The 23270-nt window shown below is 34.6% G+C and overlaps 1 protein-coding gene across 3 annotated transcripts in view; it reads left to right on the top strand.

Moving 5' to 3' along the window:
* The first annotated feature begins 800 nt into the window (after positions 1 to 800).
* The window catches only part of LOC143226175 (villin-1-like), an 85877-nt gene continuing 63407 nt past the window's right edge, over positions 801 to 23270 (top strand). Inside the window, exons 1-2 of one of the 3 annotated variants that reach the window (XM_076456770.1) lie at positions 801 to 928; positions 17117 to 17196. In XM_076456770.1, coding sequence (XP_076312885.1) covers positions 17125 to 17196 — 72 coding nt within the window. In that variant the 5' untranslated portion in view covers positions 801 to 928; positions 17117 to 17124. Of the gene's footprint in view, positions 929 to 1979; positions 2077 to 8807; positions 8836 to 17116; positions 17197 to 23270 lie in introns of those variants that run through there. The other 2 variants (XM_076456771.1, XM_076456769.1) reach the window with 2 other exon arrangements.

The following is a 23270-nucleotide window of genomic DNA, read 5'->3' as shown; positions in this document are numbered from 1 at the left end:
GTAACCATGATTAACATTAAAGTGTACCCCAAGTGGCTCAGCGGTATGTCTGCGGACATACAACGCTAAGAACCGGGTTTCGATACCTGTGGTGGGTAGAGCACAGATAACCCATTGTGTAGCTTTGTGCTTAATTCAACAACAACAACAACATTAAAGTGTATTTACTAATGAAACTGATATAAAATACTACATTGAATTTTACTCAAGAAAAAAAAAAAATAAAACTCTATAACCCTATCTGTTTCGGAAGATGTTCCCAGTTTATTTTCGGTAGATCCATCATTCGAAAGCGATTGGGCTATAGATTTTCGTATTTTTGTGTTTAATTGAATTTATTATTATTGTACAGGAAATAGATGTAATTATGTAACAGGGCTTAATTAATATTTAGTTTACTGCAGAACTATATTGGGAGTTGTAATAATTACAAGGAATGAGACAACAGATGGACTTCAAAAATGTTTCCACTTTTCAAATGGGTGAGTAGAGCCCACTAGAGCCCATTGAGTATTTGTCTTGGTGGGCCAACCATTGTGTGTAAGAAAATAGAGGCAGCAGCTTTTTGAGAAATGTTACTTTCCTTACAAACGTCTGTTACATTTCGTAATCTTTAAATTGTGACGTCATAAAGTAAATAAACTCTTTATTCTTAGCCAAGAATGATATTATTTTATCTAATAAAATTTGATACTAATAGTAAAATATTTTGCATTAAAAGCAGCTAATTTACGACTTACAGCTTTGAAAAGTGGTTTCAAATAAATAGAACTACATCCTTCGGTACGAAAGGTGTAGTAATACCATGCAAGTATTATTACATATCCACCAAACGTCTTGGTAAATCGGTCTATAAGGTGTTTACCTTGAAGAAGTAAGGTTGTTATATAGTTGAAGAGGTTTTTTTTCTCCTGTAACAAACAGACAGGTAAGACGACCTTTAAAACTGACGAGAGCTAGCTTCTTTGTTTTGTTCATTTATCTGAAATGTAGGTTTAGCTCCATAAAATATTATTATGTCGAGTGACAATTCACTTGCGCGTATCTAAGGGAAAAACCCCAAATTTAGTCTCTATAATATCATTACTACTAACACTGGTTAGTAATGTAATAATTGTATGCTGGGATATATGCTGTTATCACAAACTTAGCTTTAGTTTAATCAATTACATGATAATTCTTGAAACCAAGTTGTGGTTTTGCATAAATTTGTAATACTTTTTGTGTAAAACAATCATAATATAGAAACTATAATAAGTTATGACAACAACATACTCACAATAATTTAACTAAGTTGTTATTATCAAACTCAATATTTCAAAGTATTTTGATAGCTTTGGTGATTCAGGGAAACTACAAATGTTTGCAACAAGTGTGTTTTACACATTTCACTTGATTAGTTTTAAAACGAAAGTCCATCAAATGCCAGTGTCATCGCATGTCTTAGTAACACCGTAAGACTGGCAAACGTATAAAACGGGTTTTTCGAGCGCCTCAGCAACCACGTGTGGACGAACGTTATATAGGAAGCTTAGTTTTATGATTTTAACTTCTAACTGTCCTTGAACTTGCTCTATACATAATGAAAATATGAGAGTTTCTAAAACCCGGTTAGCGACAGGACAGCAAATGATATTCATACGTAGACGCTCTGTCGAATTTACATCTATAGTTCCGTAGCTTATTCTGTGTTTTTCTGTTTGAAACTTTTGTGTTTTGATCATTGACCCGGATGTACATGTTTCACAGAATGTCATTTTGCAACCAAAACTTGTATAGCATGACAAGGCTGTAAACATGGATATGGGTTACATGTTATTCTTATCATTTGTAACCATTGCGCCGTTTAAGTCTTGGTTACTACAAACATTAGTTACCTGATAAATTATCTGATAAGAATCATGCAATAAGAGGCAGAAATCGATGTTTTAAATCCAGGTAGATGTACGTGTTGACATATCGAGGAGAAAATATTAGATTAATAACTCAGGAGTAAACTTCGAGTTCATTGGAAGTAAAAAGTGTATAAATACACCACCTTTCATTGACCCTACATTGTCAGCTGTTCATTTGAAGGTATTTTGCCGAATCCTCTATTTTTGTTGTGCAAATAATTATATTGATATGCTTAACGTTTTTCATATAGTTTGTATTCTTTTAATGAAGCATTAACATTTTTTGGCTTGAAATAGTCGCATACACCGGCGACTTTGTAATTGGAATGACGAATCTGTTAAAGAAAGTGTTATGTTTTTTTTTCTCCAGTTTGTCATTATCCTTTTCTGAAGGTTACCGTGTATTTTAGTTATTGCTCTTTTTTTTTTTTCAATATAATTTATTACCGTAACAGTGTATTCATTTAAAACTTGTAAGAACACTATATGTGACATATTGTACTTTAGCTTCGATATTTTGTGATTGAACGAATTATTTAACTTTTAACGGTTGTAGTCTATCAACTTTCGCAGACTTGCACAATAATTTTGGATTATTTCTGCAAACGACTTGATAACTAATACTTACACAAGATTCATATTATCTTAAATGATATTATATAGTGTTTTGACAGTTTAGTTGTGTGCACTAAGGAACGTTTTCTTAAGATCTTATAGGAGAATATGATGTTAAAAACTGTAAATAAAAAAATACCTACTCAGCAGATTTAAAGAACTAAACGACAAATAAACTGTTTAAAGTGTTCGTACATTTCAGAACGTGTGAAAAAAACTGATATTCCCGTAAAACTTTTGTTTAGTTTGGCGAATAAACTACATTATATCATTCCAGAACTAGACACTGGGTTCATAATTATTGGAATTTAGCCAGCAAAATATGTACTTCCGGCAATTTAGCGTCGTCTCTGTCATTATTTGCTTGGTCATCATGGCGAACAGAAAACAACTGTCCAGTGATTTAAAAAAACCGAATTATCGTAAAATACAAGTCTCGTGTGTCTCTTTCCGATATTGCTACACAACTTAATGTGCCAACATCTTTTGTTCAAAGCATAATTGCCAAGTTTAAGCTTACAGGATCAACTGCTAACCTCCCTTCCGGACGCCCCACCAAAATTCCAGAGAGAACCAAGAGGAAGGTTCTCAGAGAAGTTAGTAGGAACCCTCGTTTAACACGTAATGACATACAGAAACTGGTAAGGGAAACTGGGGTTGAAGTAAGCACCTCTACAGTTACGAACATGTTACGCTCTTCTGGGTTTAAAGCATGCCGTCCTCGTAGAACTCCATATTTAAAGCCTGTTTATTTAGAAGCACGATTGAGGTACGCAAGAAAGCATGTAGATAAACTCTTTACCTATTGGAAGAGTATTCTTTGGTCAGACGAGCTTTTCGGCCACAATGATTTTCGCTATATTTTCCGTAAGAAGGGGGAACGAAATCTTCCAAAGAACACCATCCCTACAGTTAAACACGGAGGTGGCTCGATCATGATATGGGGTTCCTTCAGCTCTTTTGGTGTAGGCAGCCTTCACCGCGTCAACGGAATCATGAAAAAAAGAAAAGTACGTTGATATATTAGGCACTTATATTAAGAATAATGCTCGGAGCTTGTGCCTTGGGCGTCGTTGGATCTTCCAGCACAACAATGACTAAGCACACATCGAAATATGTGAAATCCTGGTTGCAGAGGAACCATATAAGCATTCTGGAGTGGCCATCGCAGTCATCCGATCTCAACCCAATTGAAAACTTTTGACATGAGTTGAAGACCAGGGTTCATCAGCGTCATCCGAAAAACTTGCAAGAGTTGAAGGCCTTCTGTAGAGAAGAATGGAAGAAAACACCAGTCGAGTATTGTCAAAAGATCATGGAGGGCTATGAGGAGAGATTGCGCCAAGTAATTCATCTGAAAGGCTAGACGACTGACCATTAAAGTAGATGCACGAACATTTTCAGCCCCTCCTATGTTTGTTTATTTGTTTATAAACAGTTTATTTGTCGTTCAATTTACATAAAAACGTATGTAGACGTGTGTTAGTATAATTATATATAATATTTATAGTATGCTGTACTTTCATTTTCTTAATCGTGATACATTTTAAGTTATGGAGAAAAAACTACTCACGACGCAGAGGTATGAACACTTTCTGTCGTAACTGTACATGTCGAAAGCATTATATATTCCCTGCATTTGTAGCAAATTATTTTCAGGGAATATTTTTCTAGCTTATTTCAGGCACTGACTTGCATCCTTCGTTACCTTATTGGGAAAAACGTCGAAATTTATTAAAGCGTTATTAAATAACATAGTACACTGTATTTACCCCTTAGGGATAATATGAACTGTAGGACCAGCGTAGTAATGCGACCAAAACAGAAGAAAATGAAATAACAGTTTTGTAATTTGTAAATTCAGACTTTTGTAGCAAAATAACACTTAAAGTGCAGAAACTCTAATCCGTATTACCCTGTTTTTGCACAGGGAATATACTATTCATTTAGCGCCATCTATGATTCAACAGTGGAGGTTAGTGAAGTTTTATCAGAATTCTTGCAATCAGATGCATGTTCTGCAAACAGGATTGCATATTTACTTACTGGTGTCATTGAATATTGCTAGAAGAATAGAAGAACAGTATCTCTGTTCAGTTGACACTGTCTCTAATTTTAGAAATGAGCGCTAAAATGAGCTTCCATTTGCTGTATAAAATGTTTCAAATTTACGTAAAATATTGACATAGTATTTGAGGCAAAAAGACTACACTCTAAAAACATAAAGGTACTTCATTTTCTTTCATTAGCACTTGTCCCCTGGTGGTTCAGCGGTATGTCTGCGGACTTACAACGTTAAAATTCGGGTTTCGATACAGGTGGTGGGCAGAGCACAGATAGCCCATTGTGTGGCTTTGTGCTTAATTCAAAACAACAACATTAGCACTTAAAACATGATCTGTAGGTTTTGTTGGCTGTGTTAATAACTTTGTCTTATATTTTAAAACGTTGATAAAAATGGTTTTAAGATAAGAACTGAAGACGGGTGATAATGAAGAAAATCTGTTGGAAGAATATAAATTTAACTAAATTTGCTGTAATTTCATTTGAATTTTGAAAAATACATATTTTTATACAGTTGTTGAAAAGATATAGCGTACAAAATTTAAAGTTGTTGAGCAATTTTTAATAAATACCTGGAATAATGATTACTGAAACTTTTATCCTTTCTTCGATTCACTTTGTTTAGGAAGATTTGTGAGGATTTTATATAGAAAACTGATATTGTTTCTAATCTTATGAAAAGATAAAAAGGTTCATTAAAACATAACTTCAATACAGGAAATGGAGAAGTGAGTATCTGAAGTGCCACCTCTATATTCTTACGCTGGTTTACATATATAATATATAAGATAAAGTTTCTGTGTGACCGAACTTAAACAGGTGTATTCTGTTGAACTTCATTCTCGCGAGGTATGATTGTAGAGAAAATAAAACATTATTTCATATCTCTTATTCATGGTAAAACTTTGCGTCTGTTCATTTGCGACAAATGAAGTACGTTACTTCTTTCAACATTGAAGACTCTATTTTCGTATTTTCTTATGGTGAAGCCATTGATTATGCCATTCAATTTGCATAGCATGACGTGAATAAAACTAACACATTAAAAGTGAAGAAACAGGGCTGTGCTTATAACTTTGTCTTATATTTTAAAACGTTGATAAAAATGGTTTTAAGATAAGAACTGAAGACGGGTGATAATGAAGAAAACCTGTTGGAAGAATATAAATTTAACTAAATTTGCTGTAATTTCATTTGAATTTTGAAAAATACATATATTGTTAATACCGCTTTTAGTGTTAAAAGTTATACAGTTGTTGAAAAGATATAGCATACAAAATTTAAAGTTGTGGAGTTTTTGTTGTGAGCTAATTAATCAATAAAATCTATACAATTTTCTGCAGATATTTTAGTTTTTAAATACAAATTATTTTTACTCGCTATATAGTTTTACTATTATTAAAGATTAACAGAAATGGAAAGTTTTCTTTGATATTTGAAAATAGACCTATACAATAATGTTAGATAAAAAGCTTCAACCAATTCATTAATGTCTTCTAAAAATGAAAACTGTCCAGAAAAACAGTGTGTTTAATGTGCAATTTAATTTATAGACAACCCTCAGCAAACAGTGATATGGTATATCAGTGTTAATGATAAAGAGTCACTTAGTGGGTTCTCTCAGTTGTATGACTTACGGAAGTATTTTGTTGCGTAAGTTTAGCATTTGGAAGAGAGATTGGTTTGTTTTGATTTCGCTAAAAGATATACGAGGGCTATCTGCGCTGGCCGTCCCTAATTTAGCTGTGTGAGACCAGAGGGAAGGCAGCTAGTCATCACCAACCACCGCCAGCTCTTGGGCTACTCTTTTATCAATGAATAGTGGGATTGAGTAACACATTATAACGTTCCCACGGCTGAAAGGGCGAGCATGTTTGATTTGACGAAGATTTGAACCCGCAAACCTCAGATTACGAGTCGAGCGCCTTAACCACCTGGCCATGTCGGGTCGGTTGTAATGTTAAAACGTAAATTCAAGATCTTATATAATCTTTGGTATTTTGATATTTAATTGAAGCTTGGATCACTAAAGGTATTGTGGGAAAGTTCTATAAGAACAGAAGTTTGCGTGATTTATTTCACGTGTCGTAGTTTCCTCAGGAAACATTTCAAAACTATTTTTACAGTTTTTGATTTTGGTTCATTTTAGAGCAAAGTCACATTGGACAATTTATTCCATCAACCGCAGGAAATCTAACCTCGAACTTAAAGGTTATAAGCCCGTACACTTACCGCTGTTCCTCTTTGGGGAGTTGTTTATGAAGTGTCATACACACTTACGAAACTTTATTGTGTGACATATGTCACCAGATGCTGTGCTTTATGATTATTAGTTTACTTTTAAGTGAAGCGATAACACCTGGACAAAACACTAGTATATGTATAATATAAAAGTTATAGAGGAAATTAAGGGAACTATTAAATATGACTATCAGAGGATTGAGTATGTTACGTTGGATAGTTTTGCATATGCAAATCAAGTCTCGTGAAAACCACAATCGATATAAAGTTGCGATAGAACTGGATGTATCAGAAGTACATTACTAACATTGTTTGATGTTTCGTAAATAATGTGATGCCATCAGAAATTGATTGTTCTTTGAAAGAGTATGTAAGTGTCTTATTTCAAAATGTTCATAAATACCGGTCATAAGAATTTATTTAAATGGGGAATGTAGAATTTCTTAGCCAGATATACTCCACGTTTTTCACGACATTGGAAAACTAAGAATATGAAACAATTTGATGCACCAGAACTATCCACAAAAAAACGTGTAATAAGTCTTATGTTAGTCGTGGTAAGCAAAATGCAACTGCTTGTAAAAAATGTGAAACTATGAATGAACACAAAGGTCAGTGGCAAAAGCCGTCCATGTGTCCAAAGCAACAGTACCCAACGTAATAAAAAAAAAAGGTCTCCCGCTGGAAAAGCAATACATCCGTTCAAATGTTACATACTTCTTTTGGCCCGGCATGGCCTAGCGCGTAAGGCGTGCGACTCGTAATCCGAGGTTCGCGGGTTCGCGCCCGCGTCGCGCTAAACATGCTCGCTCTCCCAGCCGTGGGGGCGTTATAATGTGACGGTCAATCCCACTATTCGTTGGTAAAAGAGTAGCCCAAGAGTTGGCGGTGGGTGGTGATGACTAGCTGCCTTCTCTCTAGTCTTACACTGCTAAATTAGGGACGGCTAGCACAGATAGCCCTCGAGTAGCTTTGTGCGAAATTCCAAAACAAACAAACAAACAAAGTTACATACTTCAAGCAGATGGAGCATTTATACTATTCCGTATAAATACACGGGAAGTTGGCGAACCTAGCGCCTATTTATTTCTATGCGACTGAGTGTTGAAATAAGCTCTGGGAAATGTTCGATCTCGTACTTTAGGTGAGTTATAGAAAGCAAGTATAGAGGAGATGTGTACTTTGGACACAACGATCTTACGACAGAGCCTTTTGCAATGGAAATTACACTGCCAAACTGTTTTGACGATGCACAGTCATCAGACAGAACATTACTGGGCGTGAGAGCATGACCTTAATGACGTGACGAGGCTTTAGAATTGTTTGAATGTTATTTACAATCTCGGCCCGGCATGGCCACGTGTGTTAAGGCGTGCGACTCGTAATCCGAGGGTTGCGGGTTTGCATCCCCGTCGCGTCAAACATTCTCGCCTTTTCAGCTGTGGGGGCGTTATAATGTGACGGTCAATCCCACTATTCGTTGGCAAAAGAGTAGCCCAAGAGTTGGCGGTGGGGGTGATGACTAGCTGCCTTCCCTCTAGTCTTACACTGCTAAATTAGGGACGGCTAGCACAGATAGCCTTCGAATAGCTTTGTGCGAAATTTAAAAACAAAACAAAAACAAACAAATTTACAATCTTTTCTTTTCAACGTAGATTTTTGAATTTATTGTTTTTTGGACAATGAAGCCAGCATTGTGTTTGTATGGTTTATGTTTTTCGATTTTTATCGTGCATTGGTGGTGGTGGGAGAGGGCGTAACTTGACATATGATGATATAAGTAACATTATGCGATCGATGATGGTGTACTTTCAGTTTACGCTGTGGAATTAGGGTTATGGTTTGTTATGTTGCTTAGTTATGCAATAAACATATCCTTAACTGTGATTTTATGTTGCATGACATTAAGATATGTAATGTAATAAATATATATTACTAAGCATTTCAGAGATGTTAAAGAGATATGAAGTACTTGTCAGGCTTTTCTATCTTATCAACTGAAATGGAATGACATTTAAGGGTAAGCATAATATCTGCTAACTAGTCTTATATATATATATATGCTCATACTGCTGAAACATGCCATACATTTTATCTATGTTGTTTCACAAACCAAATACGAGTTGGACAGTTGGAAACATTTAACGCAGTTTATCTTGGTATGTGCTGCCTCAGTTATCAAGGATTAAATCTTCATTATATTGACAGTTTTCCATGTTTGTCAAAAATTATACGTATTAGATCACTTGCCTACTTGATCTAATAGTTATATTAATAGATAACATGAATGTTTTGTAGTAATACTTACATATGCTTACAATTATTTTTAGGCTGAGTGCCACCTACTGATTAGTATTGCTGCCTGTGTATGTGAGATTCAGTAGTTCACTCCCAATGTTCCCCATCGAGTCACGGGGGCGTTATAAGAGTGACAGTCAAATTACACTATTCGATTAAAGGATCCCATGAGTTGGCGGTGGGCGGGGTTAATTAGCTGCCTCTACCCCTTCAGTCTTTTCCTCCAAAATGAGTGATGTTTAGTGCAGATCTCTCGGGTATAAGTTTTGTGCGAAATTCGAAAACATACACACACAACTATACAAAATACGCTTGTGTGGGATAGTGTTTGATCAAAAAGTTCACAAAGTTTATTCAGTTTCAGTATAATAATGTTGTTGATCACAGGATTTATTAGAGATCTTCAGTTCTGTATAAATAGTATTGGTTAAAATGTTTATCAAGCAAATTGAGCTATTTGGTCAAAGGTTTTGTAAAGTATTTATACTTCTTGTATATCAACGATTTTTATCAAAGGGCTTGTAAAGCAAAATAGCTTCTTTTGTATGAATGATTTTGATCAGTATTTTTAAACACTGTTTCAATATATGCGAATCTTGTTATAGTTAACCTTATATGTGGAAATATTCAAAGTTCTTTGTATAGAAGTGCATTTTGCTCGAGGTATTTTAAACGTTAAACTTTTAAGTTATTTTATAGGAGAATATTAAGATTGTTTTTTTTGTGCATTTGCCAGATTTTAATTGAAGAATATTGAGGGTCACGACTTTATATGGGTTTGTAAATGTAAAATTATGCTTCTGCCTTTAGTTTCGATTTGTTTATACATTGTTGGGTTTAGTTGGAGAGTTTGCTTGTATGTGGTTTGGTTTAATTATAGAGCTTTTTTCGACCGCGATTTGTTTGTACGTAGTTTGGTTTAGTCGAGTACACTGGCAAGCAAAAATTTTGAAGATTGCTTATTGTTCATCAGAAGGGTTGAGTAAAACGTCTATTAACAGACTGAGAAATTAAAAACTGGGTCTATATGTGATCTAATTACCAATGAGAAACGTTATTAAATATGGTGTGTCAGGTATAGAATGCATTTTTTTACCTAAATTATTACGTTTTATATAATAACACAAGACTGTAACGATTACAAAAAATGTCAGCAAGACATAAATATTTTCCACATTGTCGTGTGGTTGAAAATATTACCAGCACAAATAACTGCATCATGCTAGAAAGGTAGTGCAAATGCTGAACTATAGAACAGTGTACATGTATACATGTGTTTCTATTCAATGCAGTAGTGGTTTTAATTTCAAATCGATCATTAGTGTTTATTCCTATATACGTATGTGTAGGTGTTATATATATATATATAAATGTATATTATACTGTAATGGAACTCTTGCTTATATGATACTGGAAAATCTTTTTTTATTACTCGATGTACAGCCCCCGACTTCGAGCAGTTTTTATTCTGTGTTCATGTAGATTTGTAATAGGGGTCACGATATTCCTCTTACGCATCCGTTTCTCGTTACGGAGATCTTTTTTGTTTTTCTCCATTCTCAGGGCGCCGATATGACACCCATCGGTGGGCTCAGCAGATAACCCAATGTGGCTTTGCTATGAGAAAAAACAAACACACACACACACACACACACAGGTATGACGTCATGAATACATCACACGCGGATATAATGCACTGGCGTCACGCATAATTAAAAATAATCTTTCTACTTACAAATTAGTAAAACTGATCGGCCAAAAAATAACTTTTAGACGAAATAGGCAAACCTAAAAACATCATTACGATTACTTGAAACTCGCAGTAGCAAAGGATGTGAAGATTTTGAACCCAAAACAAACGTTATTTACTTTTATTCAGTAAGTAGAAACACGTGAACCTTCTATATATAATGAACCATTTCTATTATAGGAGTTGGTAGCAAGCATAAGCCAACACAGTTTTTATTTCATCTTGTGTGTGTTTGTGTTTTTCTTATAGCAAAGCCACATCGGGCTATCTGCCGAGCCCACCGAGGGAATCGAACCCCTGATTTTAGCGTTGTTATTTCATCTTGTAAATCTAAAGATTTGCAAAGCTAAAAACCAGGTTTAGATACCCATAGTGAGCACAGCACAGATAGTCCAGTGTGTAGGTTTCTGTTTAACAACAAACACATTTTCAGTTTGCCAAATTGCCACTCATTATTTGTTTTCAAGGCTATGGTTGTTTTTTACATAGCAGTTATGTCAAATACCAGGTATTTTGGTGGTAAAGTGTTTTCATATTTTAACCGTAAAGGTTGATCAGTATTCTGCAACAACATAAATTAGCTAGGGTATAAAGATGCAAAATGTATCGTTATAAAAGGTTCGATTTTGAAGACTGTGGTAACAAGTGTAAAGTAGGCTTACATCAGTGTTTTGTAACACAATACAAATGGCATAGATATTTGGTCGGGTGTTACTTAACTCAGTTATACGTTTAAACACTTTTCTTTCTCAAAACCTAATAATTTTCCAGTGCGTTTGAACATGTAGCGATTAGTCACCGCTCTTGTGTGGCTCTTAACTTATTTTACTGTCTGCGTTTTCAATTATGTTTTTCAAATGGAACTCATTTGTATGCAAAAAATAAATGTATTTTAATGTATGTTATGTAAGTTTAAGACAGGTTGTGGTCCAATGATTAACATACGGTACTGTGGATATGATGATTCATGGCTCGCGACCAGTTTCTGTGAAAATCACGCTCCGTAATTTGGGAAAATGGGTGCATTATAAGATTAACGGTTAAATATTGGTATTTGATGAGACAGGGAAAGCTCAAGACGTGGCGGTGGGAACTGCTGAATAACTGGTTTCTTCTATGATCTGTCACTTAAAAATTAGGAATAGTTAGCTGTAAATAGTCCTTTGTAATAGCTTCAGGCAATTTTCTGAAACATGCAAACAAACTTTTGCTGAAATGTATATAAATTTGAGAAGTAGTAGTGACTGTTCTTTTGTTTTTTGTTTAAGTAATTCAAGCACTTGTAAAGTTTCAAAATCGAAAGCCAACGTACAATACTCAAACCAATGGGTACTGTTTTGTTTCGGACAACAGCGATCTAAGAATTGACACACAGAGAAAACCAAATATGAATAGAATTGTTCTGTGACATGGTTAGTTTGTGGTTGGATTTCAAGAATACAATGGATATAATTATAATGAATAACAGGTGGCGAGAACATTTTCTCATGCGTAAACAAGGAAAGGGTCAAAGTGGCGAAAATGTTTTGTCTGGACACAGTTGAAATAAAAGCGGATAATTCAAGTGAAACTATACAAAAACCACAGTGACATAAAGAAAAAGCTGTTAAATTCACACACTTGCTGAGCTTTACACAGGTGAGTAAAGATCTTCAGATATTTGTGTTTCTGGTAATGTTAAACCAGATCCATGTTCTGACTGGTGAGGTTTCCCATTTCGAAAGATTCCATATAAAACCGACTTCTTTATTGTATTTATATTGTAACCTCATCCTTGGTGGCCAAACGGTAAGTCTGAGAGGCTTATAACGCTTGAAATGAGGTTTCGATACCCAGTGAGAAGAGCAAAGATAACCTGTTTTGTGGCTTTATGCTTTGCAACAAACAGACTCGTGTCACCGTTCAGTGAGAAGTTTTGACGCGAATGTATATTGGTAAGTGAAATGAGTGCAAACGGGAAAGTTCTTAAGGGAGTTTATGCAATGAAACTTAGGAGATTTAATATTCTACCTTAAAGGGAATTGATAATCGGTATTGCTAATATATGTCATGCACGATATTTAACAAATTTTAATGAAACATGATTGAATAATATTCATTTATATTCTCAAAAATCATATTTATTGGGGCGTGGGTTGGCAGTACGGCAGAGCTCTGTATTTCAGAAGTGACAAGCCTGATCCATAAGATATTCCCCACATTTTAAACTGTGGGTGCGTGACAAGAGTGACAGTCAATGGTATGTTGCAGGATGCTGCTAACTGATTGTCTTCTTTCCGATTAGTAGTTCAAAATTTGAGGCAGCAACAGTTAGATTGGTATTTGGATACCAATACTAGAATTTTTATGTTTTGTTGAAAACCATTATTTGTATGTTTCTGTTTTAAAGATTCTCAGTAAAGCTGTTTCCTGAGCTGTGACCTTGGAAGTTACGAAACTGGAAGAAGAAATTAATAATAATAAAAAAAGGAAACAAATTCAGATATTCCAATGTTTCCTAATTCGTACACACAAGAGAATCATTTTCATGTTTTGAATACAAAATACAAATACATACTTATATTGCTCGATATAATTATTGTAAGTGTATTATTACAGGTATTTAGTACATTATACTTAATAAACAATGCTTATGCAAGGTCTTCGAGCATCTAATTGTCAGAAGAAATGTTAGAAAGTCTGTTGTCTATCACTAATTAATTTATTGCCTCTTCTGTTCATAAAATATTAACAGTTTGATGCTCAAGTATAGAAATATTGCAAAGAAACTTTCGTATTTAACATGATTATATCTTCAAAACATTGTTTAGCTTTGCTTTTATCTGTTTCAGTGTAGAAGATATTCTAAGAGTAAACGCTCACATTGGTTTAATTTAGCTAAGATATAGTGATTAAGAATAATGGAAATAATATTGAATTTAATTTCTGAATATTCAGATCTTGGTATACAAACTAAATAACTTTCTACGTGCTATGGTTTTTCTTAAGTTCTAATATTTTTTTATCTATGTACCACTGTTTAAAGAACTTAGGTACACAATACCCTATCATATGGAGCTTTGTTGTCGTTATAATGGTTTATTTTCCATTATTACTGACAAATATACGCTCTACAAGTTTATCTATATTTATTTTAATTTTGTGGCAGTGAATAAAAGATCACATATAAATGTAGTTCGTTTCATTTATACACATACATACAAAGCCACTAAAATTTGAAATTGATACTGCTGTTAGATTCCTTTATAAATAAAAATAAAAAATCAGGAAAAACACACGAAAAGCGTCAGTCAAAACCATAAGAGTTTTGAATGAAGCGGTTTGAAGTTTATAAATATATATATATATATATATATATACATTTGTTTTTCAGTGTTTAATTCCAAGCCATTCACAACACCCATCATCTGATATGAAATGGAAGAAATATGAAAGTTTCAGTTTTGGTCGACGTTTTGTCTTCGATTGTTTCTTTATATTTTCAACTTTTATATAGGAATCTGACAATGGTATCAAATCTAATTTTTCATTCTATTTACAGATATCATTCACTTTAATGGAACAAAGTAGCGTACTTGCGAACTTTTTTAACAATTATAAAGAAAAAAAAAGAAACATTGGAGAACATTTTTCAACTCTATTGTTTTCAAATACAGTTTTATGTCACTACTTCTTATCATTCTCGGTTAAATACATTATGAGAAGTGCCTATATTAATTTAAATATTTATATTGGTAATATTTGTGCTAATCATTTTTTTTTCTGTAATAAATAAATTAGTTGTAATGTTGAATTCTTATATTTACGCGCGCCCACTCTTCATTTCCTAGTATGTTAAAATTCTCAACCTCGCTAGAATCCACAAAGCGTGGTTTTAATTTGATGATGGAGAAGTTTGTAATTAATCACAAAGCTATACAATGGGCTATCTGTGCTATGCCCATCACGAGTATAGAAATCCAGTTTCTAGCATTATGAGACCGCAGACGTATCGCTGTGCCGCAGAGGGCGGTTAATGGAGAAGACTCGAGTGTTTTGATTGTGTATCAAATTGTTGGGTCAGCGTTTAGACATTTGAACTTATTAAAGTATACGCTCAGCGAGTCGTATGAAATTATATATATCGCCAGTTTTAGTACAACCTAAATAAGTTTATTTAGATATACTTGCTTACTTTAGAGAGCAAATGTAACTTTATCTTTTAATCAATTAATCAATTTTAATTTATTGTTTTGCAAAATGGTTTAAAAAAATTATTTCTTCTAAACTTAGATAAGAAAAAGAAAGTAGATTCATACACGAGTTGAGAAAGGTTGTAACGACAATCTATTGTGTCGACTCATATTAGCGTAATAAATGTGTTCATTGTGTACTCAGTGTATAAATGTTGGCTCGAAAATCTGATGATTAACAAATTCAGTAGTAATATGTACGGTATCTAATATAACGTTTGTGAATTATAAAATCGTTGCGTCTTGACAGGGAAGGCTACAATCCCAGTGATAGTTTTACGTCTGCTTTAGTGTCAGTTCACCTAGCGTCCATTTGCCTTTTCCAAAGTACTATCATCTAACATTTCGTTTTAAGACTTGGAATAAAGATAAATTAGTAATAAATTGAACTTTTGAGAAGTTTTCATCACCATAAACTTTTCAGTTTTTCAAAAATCTTAAGCCTAAATTATTGTAGGGTTTAAAATAGGTTGTTTATGAAAAAACATTAAACTGTTTGTGAATGTTTTTCGCTAAAAATATGGAAACTATAATTATTTATTAGTTTGCTTGCTATATTGCTATTTTACCTAAATTCCATTATTGGTTGGTAAAAGAGTGGCCCAGGAGTTGGCGGTAGGTGATGATGACTAGCTGCTTTCTCTCTAGTCTTACTGCGAAATTAGGGGTGGCTAGCACAGACAGACATCGTGTAGCTTTGCGCGAAATTCTAAACAAAGAAACAAATATTTTATCTAAAATACTGCTATTCACGTTATGTCACAGTTTGTGTATTAGTCATATTTGTCTTGTATTTTTACCACGTGGTGGACAGAACGCTAAAAATAAGACCCGGCATGGCCAAGCGTGTTAAGGCGTACGACTCGTAATCTGAGGGTCGCGGGTTCGCATCTCCGTTGCGCCACACATGCTCGCTCTTTCAGCCGTTATTATTAGAATCAAAGAACGTTTAAAGAACATCTTAAAATCATACAGCTTCACATTTTACAAACCTAAGGGACAGTCACACAACTAACAACCCACTATTCGTTGGTAAAAGAGTAGCCCAAGAGTTGGCGGTGGGTGGTGATGACTAGCTGCCTTCCCTCTAGTCTTACACTGCTAAATTAGGGACGGCTAGCACAGATAACCCTCGAGTAGCTTTGTGCGAAATTTAAAAACAATTGTTATGTATATGTTAACTGAGGAGAAGTGCTTAGGCCTACATTCCTCATATATCCAGTAGCGGTGGGTGGTGATGACTAGCCTTCCCACTGCTAAATTAGGGACGGGTGACGCAGATAGCCCTCAAGTAGCTTTGCGCAAAATTTAAAACAAACAAACAAAGTAGCGGTCTAATTCATTTCAAATTCGTTTTTATTCCAATTTTCCGCAATGTAATACGGCGAAGTAGGTGAAAGTTTGTAAGGCAGTGGTTGCAGATTTGTACGTTTGTGTAACAACTATGATGAAGTTGATTTCGGATGCTTTAAAAACTGTTGTAAGTAGATAATTTTGTTTTGTTTGTATTGGTACTATATTAATTCATGCCAGGCATGCATATGTTTCTTATGTGTATTGGTACAATGTTAATCTATGCCGGGCATGCGTATTCTATGACAGGGAGTATGCACATTATATATATTTTGGTTATGTTGGTTACAGAAGTTTCACTGTTCTTGCTAGTCAAACCCCCAAGTCCTAGCATAGTTCATATGTTACCAAAGTTTGGCTTTAATATTGTTTGTGTTAGGCATACGTGAGTTTTGAGTCGTAGATCAAACCTTAGAATTTATTCTAATGTTGTAACATGTAAACTGGCGACTACTTACCTATTCTTGTAATCTGGTGTTTACGTCAGAATTCATTTTAAAAGTAGATGATGATGTTCAGTAGTCATTATGTTCTTGTACTACTTACCTTTTCTTTTCCCATGTACTAATATGTTAATTCTGAGCTATTTGTTTTTCGTAGAATTTTTTATATTTTGTAAAACCGATTTAGCATTACTATTATAACTTTACTCATTAACCTTTCTATAGGTATTACCATGGCGACGAGTGACCCAGCTTTTAATATCATTCCAAAAAGTTCAACGTTTTTCATAATATGGAGGATCGAGGTAAGGTAACTTGCATATTTGCTATTGTACTGTAAAAAAACATTTTTTTGTGAACAACAATTATTTTTTTCTATTACAAAAGCTGAGGTTTTGAAATTTGCCATGTATCACTGAAATGGAGCTGAATATAACGTTGTTATGCCTACCATGTATAATTATAAACCACTTAAAATATCTGTTATCTTATACTTCAGAGAGCTTCAATTTTATATAGGTTCAATTATATGGACAGTTTGTTGTTGGCTTATAATAATTTGGGGTACAGAGAATCACTGAGTTAAGAAGCATGACCTGAAAACCTCGTGATCTGTTGCAACATGAAAGGGATTGAATTGTAGAATGAACACCACCCGAATTTCGGCTACTTCTTCTATAAAAATGAAATTTCGAAGACTTTTTTCACGTGATGATTTTAAAAACGGACCACAGGCGTTGATGAAAGTGTGTCAGTAAAAAAAAAATCTTACCCAAGTATAAATTCAATAGGCTTAAAAATATAAACATATAAATATTATTTGGGTACCATTTTGGTTTGCTTTATTTGTTTTTGAATTTCGAACAAAGCTACACAAGGCTTATCTGTGCTAGTTGTCCCTAATTTTGCAGTGTAAGACTAGAGAGAAGGAAACTAGTTATCATTACCTACCGCCAACTCTTGGGCTACTCTTTTACCAGCGAATAGTGGGTTGTCAGTTGTGTGACTGTCCCTTAGGTTTGTAAAATGTGAAGCTGTATGATTTTAAGATGTTCTTTAAACGTTCTTTGATTCTAATATTAATTTATAATTATTCATTTTGTAATCCACATTTTACCTTTTGTGTAATGTTTGTTGATGAATTTACAAAACAGTCAGAACCGCTTTAGATTCGCATTGTGTTGGTCGTGCGGTAAAATCCCATCAGAAAATATGTTTGCATTTTCAATTGTGGAGATGTTAAAATATGACGGTGAATACCACTTTCTGTTGACAAATAATAGCACAACAGTTAGTAGCTGATGGTGTAAACTAATCTGGCCCGGCATGGCCAAGCGTATTAAGGCATGCGACTCGTAATCTGAGGGTCGCGGGTTCGCATCCCGGTCGCGCCAAACATGCTCGCCCTTTCAGCCGTGGGGTCGTTATAACGTGACGGTCAATCCCACTATTCGTTGGTAAAAGAGTAGCCCAAGAGTTGGCGGTGGGTGGTGATGACTAGCTGCCTTCCCTCTAGTCTTACGCTGCTAAATTAGGGACGGCTAGCACAGATAGCCCTCGAGTAGCTTTGTGCGAAATTCCAAAACAATCTAAAAACGCTTTTGAGTGTATACGTTAGAGCCCTATAGAAACTGGGTATAATGAAATATTTTTTATTCCGTGGAAAATTTTAAAACATTGAATGTTTTGATTTGCTTTGAATTTCGAGCAAAGCTACACAAGGCTTATCTGTGCTAGTCGTCCCTAATTTTGCAGTGTAAGACTAGAAGGAAGGAAATTAGTTATCATTACTTACCGCCAACTCTTGGGCTACTCTTTTACCAACGAATAGTGGGAGTAATCTTAACATTATAACACCCACACGGCTGAAGGGGCGAGCATGTTTAGTACGACGGGGATTCGAACTCACGACACTCAGATTGCGAGTTGAGTGCCTTGACCACCTGGCCACAAAATATTATCCACAAAATATTGCAGTTCTTGTTTGTAGTTTTTATACAGTTGCTTTTGTTAATTTGTTTATTATTTGGCGTTGTGGAATAATGTTAAATCTGACAGAGTCCAAAAACAGCCCCTTTTAATAAATGAGAATCTAGCAGTGGTTGCTAATTATTTTCTTTCAGAACGTAATGTAGAAGAAATTGATAAGATATTACTTCTAAAGGAGCGTAAAACAACATATCCAATATATTTACCGAATGAACCGCTATGATAATGATTTTTAGAACTGCATATCTTGTTTGTTAAGGAAATGATAACAGCGCAGATCGCCCTTGTGTAGCTTTGTGCGAAATTCAAAACAAATAAACCAAAACAGGGAAACGATAATGTAATCTAGTTTGTTATGAAATTCGGAAAGGAAGTGTGCGCATGTGTAGAAAGAACTTCGAAACTGAAAAGCACCTGTCGACAGTGACTTCAAAATTTGCAATGTAAATACACAAGTAGCTTACATGTTGCTAAACACAGCCACAAGACATATAATATGAAAGATCTCGGCGCTCTACTCGCAGTTAGCGGGACGCAGGGTCAAATACTATCACCGAATGTGCTCGCCATTTTTTTAGCCGTAGAGGTGTTGTAATGTCACAGTCAATCCCACCTTTAGTTGGTAAAGAGTACCCCAAGAGCCTTCTTTTTCATAGGGACGGTTCACACAGCTAGCCCTCAGATAGCTTTGCGTGAAATTCAAAACAAACTAAACCGTGCATTCAGTTCTTAGGAATTACATTTTACTTAAAATTAAACTGGATACCACACATTAATAACATAAAAACCAGAATCTGAAAAAGATTAAGTTACGTTAGGAGTCTGACTGGTAACAAACAAGGAGCTTTACCGGAAAAACGTATTAAGATCTATAAAACATACATAAAACAGTCGTAGAATATGCCTGCATAACATGGATAAATATATTTAAAACACACGTCAACAAACTACAGCAAATACAAAACTATATTTTAATAAAAGCATATAGAGACCCACAATAAAAAGAACTCGGAATTTGTCCACAAGTATTCAAACATGACAACACTATAAGACAGACTCTTGGATAACTTGTATCAGTGCTATAACAAAAATGTTAATATAAATGAACTTTTGATCAAACTAGATGGTTATATAATACATGATAAGCCTAGCTGTAAGTACCTCTCCCTTCTAAACATCATAAATATGGAACTTACAGGCCAAACATTGCTAGACAAACTGAGTTCTATACACAATTGTAGCTCTATTTTAAAAGGGTTTTGTATACAAAAATAGGATTTTGTGCATGTGTGTATATGACTGCTAAGTGGAACTGTATTGTGAACACGGACTAATAGTGCAATCATGCATAAGTGAAGCTAGTGAAAATATACGAAATAATATTACCTCATGAATTTGACATGGTACGAAAAGGGTATGCTAATTAAGATTGGGACATTGTACAAAAGTTAACATATTGCGAGTGATAAAAAATTAAAAGGGTTACTTTATTACTTATGTTTCACTAAGAGTGCAAACAAAATAATTTTTGAGAGGGTGGAAGAGGTCAACGCTGAAACTGACCCTCCCTGGTCCAAAATATTGACCGAATCCTGATGAAGAGGCAGAATTTGTGAAATTTTGAAATGGCTGTGCACTTGCTTAAATTCCTTTATATTTCACTACAGGGAATAAAATAGTAAACAAGAATAATTAAATGATTGTTTGGTAGCTTGGTTTAGTGCAAAACCTCGTTGAGCTACCTGGTGTAACCACCACAAGAATCATACCTGGATGTTAACGTTGTAAGTCTGTAAACTTCTTGTTGATCCACCTGGGGGAATGGTGGTTAGCATTTTAGTGGTTAAAATGTCTTTGTAGATATTACTTAACGTTACAAAGAAGAAATAGAGGTTAATAAGAAACACGAAAAAGGATTTAGATTACGAACATAATTTTAACCCAGTGTTCTCGTTTTATTTCATTACTGATCTTAAAAACAAATTGTTGGTTATTAAATATATTTATAAGGTGCCAGATCTATTCGTGATATGAAACTTCGTGTATTACTTAAAATAAAACTATTTTATTCTGTTAGAGATTACACTAATAAATTTCTTGATGCAAATTTTCTTATCGTAGAGGTAATAGTGGATAAGCTATTCGAAAAACTTACTTATATCTTTGAAAAAACGTGTTGCGACTTTATTCAAGTTTATGGCTATTTAAACGTCAAGATTATGGAGTAATAGATAACAAACGTTAAGTAACCAAGCTTCAACATCGAAAACTACCTTTAATTTTATTACTTGTTTATCTATTTTCGCCTGGTTTGCGATATCTGCCAAATGGACAGCCGAGAGTTGGAGTATAATTGTTCTTAAGTGAAATATAAATACATTAAAATTCGCTGAAGGAAACCGACATCACGGTAATTCCAAATAAAAAGATATTGTCAGTTTGCTATTTAGCTGTGCAAAACACTGTCAATTTTATTCATATCCAGTTCCTTGAACCTTTCCAATACGGAAACGTAACAAATCACAGGAAATCTTGGAAAACTTTTGTGTGAGAAATTCAAGAGATAAAAGAGGTAGTTCTTTTGTTTTTTACACCAAGGAACGGCTTAAGTAAGAAATTTTAAAGTTATCTTAAGAAGTGACAATACAATCAATAAGAGATCATATAAAAATTAGGGATATTTCCTCAAGTGCGAAACAACTTATTTGTACGACAAGCATGTTTTTAATTTATTTTTTAACCTACCTTTGATTACGAGAGCATTTACCCACTTTTCACATATGACATTGTGACGTTTTGAGAGTTGAACGTCGCTTAAAGGTTAGCGTGTTGGGACTTTGAATCTGAAAGTTCTTGGTTTGTGTGTGTTTGTTTTCTTATAGCAAAGCCACATGGGGCTATCTGCCGAGTTCACTGAGGGCAATCGAACCCATGGTTTTAGCGTTGTAAATCTGTAGACTATCTAGCGGGAAACTCTTGGTTTATGAACCGTTCAAAAGTGTTATCCATGAGAGTACTCTAAAGGTGGCGATGAAATTCCAATATTCAATTAAGTAACAGAAGCCCAAAAGCTCTTTCTTGATAGATCCAGTTGACTAGCTGTCTTTTCTTTATTTTGTTAGTTGAACACTGGGGACAGCTAACCACAGCTAGCCTTTTATGTAGTAATTCTGAAAAAAAACAACAAAAAAAAAACAACAGTTAGCATACCGAAAACGTTTATTTTCCCGAATATTTGTGTTTTCGTCAAGGGTTATTATTTAAGCAAGATTCTTTTGTCTCAAACAATTGTACTTTCAATATTTTCTTCACGAGAATGCCTGTTGAAGAAATGGTCTTGTGTCTTAGCTAAAACTGCTACGCGTTTCATATTTCCATAACTAGTTCAGACTACGTCTGTTGTTACGTTATGGTTAGGTAACTTTTCATGTATGTTTCCTGCAATTAGCATGACATTCTCGAGAGGTCGTAAACACGTTCTAATCAATGTTATATTTACGTCCACCGATATCCGGCAGATAATTTCAGAAGTATTCACAGAAATAGATTTCGAAAATATAATGCAGAGAATGAATCGATGGTGGATAAAAAAGAAAAGAAGCGCAACATTTTATTCGCACAAACTGTGCAAGTCTTGACATTCACTAGTTTAGTTTTGTTGCTACCTTTACTGGTGGCTCAGGGGAAGTTTTCCTAATACGCGTACACAGGAAAAAGACAAAGATAATTGCGACTGACCGACGAAATCAAGACAAAACGTTAAAGTGAAGTTTACCAGGAACCAAAGCTGCATACACTACCGACTTTTTCTAATAGCGTTTGCTTGTGTTTTAGCACAGCCACATTAGCCTTACTGCTGTGTCCACCGAGGTGAATTGAACCACAGATTTTACCGTTGTAAATCCGAAGACTTACCGCTGCCCCAATGGGGAACTTCTAATAGCAATAATATGAAAGAGAAACACGTAATCCATTATAAATAGTATGTGTGCCATCTCACGAGGTGGGCTTACCTTTCTTCAAGAGGAAAGAAGGCGTACAGGGCCAAAGCGATATGAGTTTCTAGACGTTAGCACATGTAAATTTGGTTTGAGTGAAAAAAGATTGATAGGTGTACGAACATTAGGTTAATAAAAATGTCATGTACGTGTAAAACACATTCACGAAAGATTTCATACAGTAATGTGAAAAAGTTAGGGCACCCTATGAAAGCCTGTGTATTTTTGTAACATTTTTGGATATATAAATATTTAATCTCAATTTTAACAATACTGGGAGATTATAGGAATATAACTAAACAATTAAAACTGAAGAAAAGACTTTTCCAGATCTTTTGTAAATGTAATTCTACAAAAATGCATATTCTAACTGAGGAAAAAGTTAGGACACC

Source organism: Tachypleus tridentatus, chromosome 9 (assembly GCF_004210375.1).
Source record: "Tachypleus tridentatus isolate NWPU-2018 chromosome 9, ASM421037v1, whole genome shotgun sequence".
In the NCBI taxonomy this organism is placed as follows: Eukaryota; Metazoa; Arthropoda; class Merostomata; order Xiphosura; family Limulidae; genus Tachypleus; species Tachypleus tridentatus.
This window is presented reverse-complemented; position numbering and strand designations above follow the sequence as displayed.